The sequence below is a fragment of the Sturnira hondurensis genome, unplaced genomic scaffold (genome assembly GCF_014824575.4).
Source record: "Sturnira hondurensis isolate 20B ecotype Veracruz unplaced genomic scaffold, ASM1482457v3 Scaffold0011975, whole genome shotgun sequence".
NCBI classification, from domain to species: Eukaryota; Metazoa; Chordata; class Mammalia; order Chiroptera; family Phyllostomidae; genus Sturnira; species Sturnira hondurensis.
In genome coordinates this window covers 1-4,519 of record NW_028084606.1, presented here as the reverse complement: position 1 = coordinate 4,519, position 4,519 = coordinate 1, and the positions used below count along the sequence as shown (strand labels likewise).

Sequence of the window (4,519 nt, the reverse complement as noted above, 5' to 3'; positions counted from 1 at the left end):
AAGCTGACAAAGTTCAGAAGGTTTGAGTTCTTATTGGAATTGGGCACAAGTGTGTGTAAAAAAGACTATGTCTTTTGCACCTGAGAGAAGGTTGTTTGTACTTACAACAGATTTTTTAATCTGAGAATTAAGAGGCGAGCACAGAATAGCAATCCCAAGAGTCTGCATGAGAAAAACTGTTACAGGAAAAATAGACGAAACAGAAAACCAGTCAAATCCTCCTCTTGCAACTGATCCAGTGGTTGTCCCTGTGTCCAGGAGGACTCACCACCCCTTGATGGTCACAGCCCCTCCTGCAAGGAAGTTTGTTCTGGGGTCCCAGTGAGTTTCCCTTCCAATGTCTCCCTTACCATATTGCAAGGCCATGGCCTCAGCTCTCAGTCTGTTCATTTGCAGATAGGCAGTGTTTTTGGAATCATTTTCTTGAGATGCTGAATCTGCCCTTCGCAGATGCAGCATACTCTCTTCTGTGACTGTTAACTTTATTTCTAATTAAACCTACCCACTCCAGTCCTTTTCCTGGAAGCTGGTGGATCCAGTTGATATAGTCACTGAAACTGAATCAACAACCTTTACAGGAGAGTCTCAGAGACATCCAGACTCTCTCAGGTGCCCGCAGACTCCATCAGCTGCAAATGATATCACAAACCTGCAGAAAACAGACTCTTCTTAGGAGTGGACACACACTTAAGCCTCCCTTTCTTCATAATGTCACCATTTGAATGCACCAGAGCCAGTGCCCAGCTCATCAGAAACATAATGGAGTAGCTCAGTGGACTGAGTGCGGGCCTGTGAAGCACAGGGTAGCTGGTTCTGTTCCCAGTCAGGGCACATGCCTGGGTTGCAGGTCAGGTCCCCAGTGGGGGACACATGAGAGGAAACCACACATGGATGTTTCTCTCCCACTTTTTCTCCTTCCCATTCCCTCTCTCTAAAAATAAATAAATAAATAAAACATTTAAAAATAAAGTGGAAAACTCTATAGAAGAAACATAACTGTGCTTCCTGTAGTTTAACTGCTGCAGTGACTGCAAACTGCAGAGCAGCTGGAGCTGCTCTTCCTAAGAGTCAGTGACAGTGACAGGGCTTGGCATATCAGCACATGGAGTGTCAAGTTGCATGTGCTCCTCCACTTTAGGACAGACAACTGAAGTCCATAAGTGAGGCCCCATCCACTCTTGACTCAAAGGGGCAAGCATCCTTGTGATACTGAGAGCTCTATAAAAGACTGGTTAGTCTGTGTGCTGTAGAGTTATTCTTGTTGTTGCTAATTTCTACCTTCAGTCATTTTAACACAATTTAGTCTGGGGCAACATTCCACATGCACAGTATTTCATGCTCTCCAGCTCTGAATAAATGCCCTGTGTGACATTGACCATGTGTTGACACACTTAGAGAGGCTACCCCAATTATCAGCCACCCTGGCTGAGGTCAGGGGACACTGCAAGAGATGTTGTCTTGTTATTTCAAGACAGAACCCGTGCCCATTGTGCATCTGTGCACCGAGACTCCATCATTGTGGAGAAAAAGAGTGGGAAGAAGGAAGAAACATGTGCAGAGAATTTTACCTGGTCTGGACACTTTCTGCACTCAGTTTCTTCCTTCTCCTCCCACAAAGGCTTACAAACTGTCACATCAAATGCCCAATGAGCACGTAGTACACCAGTCATTATCCTGTAAGTCACTGCTGTGATCCACATGCCACATGTCATTATTATATACAGTCTCTGGGAACTTTAAAAAATGGCAGGCTTAGTTAAACTGATAAAACCTAAGTGAATACAAAAACCTTGGCCAAGCCTCCGCCTGAGTGCTGTTCACTCTATACCTTCATGAGTTCATCAGTCCTTTGTCTGCAACATGATGACAGTAACAATTTGTTCAGTGGCCCTGAATTTTAGATTTTACCTCCAGTTGAAGCTGCACCTCGCCCCATGCTGATGTGGTAAGTATTAAAAGTTACCATGGATTATACCCACTTCTAATACCGCCTTCCAGTTACATCTGTTTAGGAGCCTCCCATAACATTCAACCAGAAAATTTTGCCTTTGGAAGAAATCAACTGAGAAAAATTACTCTCATACATCACTACAATAAGATCCATGCTTTGCTTTTCACAACAGATATAGCAGTGAAACCCCAGAGATTCAGTCCTTGTTGCCATGTTAAACTACAACCCTAATCCATTCTGGGTCATGTAACAAAGTACTGTTCACTATGAGTTTGACAAACAGCAGACATTTATTTCTCATAGATCTGGATGTGAAAAATCGAACATTTTTGATGACTGGTAGGAACCCCTACCTAATGGCTGTTTGCTGTAATCTCAAAGAGTGGATGGGGCAAGGGACCCTCTTCTGTCTTCTGTTACAAAGGATGTGATCACGTTCATGAGAGCTCCAACCGGAGACCATCACTTGTCCCAAGGCCCCATGTCTTAACACCATCACATGAGCTTCAGGTTTTAATGCGTGAGTCTTTGAGTGACACTAACACCAGCTCATAGCACCAACAAACGGATCAATCATGATTCCACCTATTTTGAAGGCTACTTCAATAGAGCTCCCCATAAGTGTGAGTAGAGGATCTCCTTAAATCTGTGGATGCTTCTCACATTTAGAACCTGAAAGTAGACCCAAGCCCTTCAGAACAAGCAAATGAGCTTTTAGAGTGCAAAGGTTCCAAACTACAGTTTAACAAAGATGTTCAAGTCATTTCTTATTTTATATCTTACTGCATTCATATGACTTCATATTCTAATTTTATATGAATAAATTTGTTTTTTTATCTATAATTACAGGTGGTTCTGTGTTCTTACTCATGCTTCCTAGTTGCTCAGTGAAATAAGGAGCCAGGCTCTACTGTTTGATGTTTGATGCTGGCAAATTGAGGTTCACCCCTCTCTCTCCTCCTGCAAACACATGTAGGAAATCTGATTTGGAAGTGAGAATTCTCCCTAGTTTGATGCAAGTAGAAGATGGAAACCACACAAACCCCTCCTGTGAGCAGGACCCTGCTCAGTGATGAACAATAAAACCTGGACCACACTGGATCTGACGTGACGCAGCAATTCCTGGAGCAATGGAAACTCTGCCCAGCTCTCAACAGGTTCCTCAGTGAAGGAACAAACATTCCACAGTCCCTCTGTGTGTGTGACATCATCACGCTGGACACCCACACTGTGGTATGGTGCGGGTCCCTCTATGTCCACACGAGGTCAACTACTATTGATGTCTTGGATGTGGAATTAAGTCAGTGACTATCACCCCTGGTTTTTTCCCTTCTGTGGCTGCATTCCTACAACTCTGGTGTCCACTGTTCAGCAGGCATGTATCCTGCTGCTCATCATCTTGGACTCTGAGATGTGTGGAGATAGGATCGTTTTGGGGTCCAGCAGAGCCTCTGGTTGGATTTAGCTGATTTGGGTCAGGAGGTTTGATGATTCATTGATGTTTCATTAGAATAAGAGAAAACAAATCCATGTGACTCTCCAACATTTAACATGTAAGAATATTTTCTTCCTATGACAAAAGGCCTCTGTAATTTAGATGCTGAAGAGGTTGGCACAGAATCATGAAGAGAGGAAGGCTACCAGAGGGAAACTGCTGTGTGGAGAGTCAACCCCACACCTGGCAGGAAACAAACCCTTAAACTGCATCTGGAGCTGCTCCCAAGCTGGTAACCCTGCTCATTATGACCTGAGCGCCCCCTGGTGTCCTGAGCGCTCCCTACGGGCCAGGGCTTGTGTCTCCCACAGGGAAGTTTATGTCGGGGCTCACACTGTGTTCCCCTCACTGTGTCACTTACACAGTAATACACTGCCGTGTCCTCGACTCTCAGGTTGTTTATTTGCAGATAGAGCATGCTCTTGCCATTGTCTCTGGAGATGGTGAATCGGCCCTTCACAGAGTCCGCGTAGTATATGCTACCACCACTACTACTAATGTATGAGACCCACTCCAGCCCCTTTCCTGGAGCCTGGCGTACCCAGTTCATGCCATAGCTACTGAAGGTGAATCCAGAGGCCAGGCAGGAGAGTTTCAGGGAACCTCCAGGCTTCACCAAGCCTCCCCCAGACTCTACCAGCTGCACATCACACTGGACACCTGCAAACACAAAAATGTTGGTCAGGAAACTGTCACTCTCCACTCTTTTTCTCAGTCATGTACACTCCCATGCTCAGTGTCTCGCATTCTCCATAAATTACCTCTTAAAATAGCAACAACGAAAACCCAACTGAGCCCAAACCCCATGGTGAGTGGTCTGTGTTCTGTCCTGAGCAAGAACTGATAACACCTGGGAGTCCTCAGCTGGGCTCCTGTCCCAGAGCTACAGGCTCAAGGCTAGGCTGCTTTTCATGAGTAGAGGGGCCCTATTTGCATGTCTTCCTGCTATATATGAAACTCTGGCGTTGGATGCTGACACGAACTACATGGATTCAGAGTATGATATGTTGAAGGGTGGAGGTGGTGCATGACCTAGGAGAGTAAATTCTCATGAAAGAGAGGGATTTAAAATG

The 4,519-nt window shown here is 45.1% G+C and overlaps 1 gene segment (V, D, J or C); it reads right to left on the bottom strand.

Moving 5' to 3' along the window:
- Positions 1–3,645: 3,645 nt before the first annotated feature.
- LOC118996960 (immunoglobulin heavy variable 3-23-like) lies at positions 3,646–4,337 on the bottom strand (the record flags this gene model as incomplete). The annotated part of the segment is given in 2 exon segments: positions 3,646–4,106; positions 4,208–4,337. Coding segments are annotated over 2 exon segments (507 nt in total), but the record flags the coding sequence as incomplete, so codon positions are not given.
- Positions 4,338–4,519: the final 182 nt, after the last annotated feature.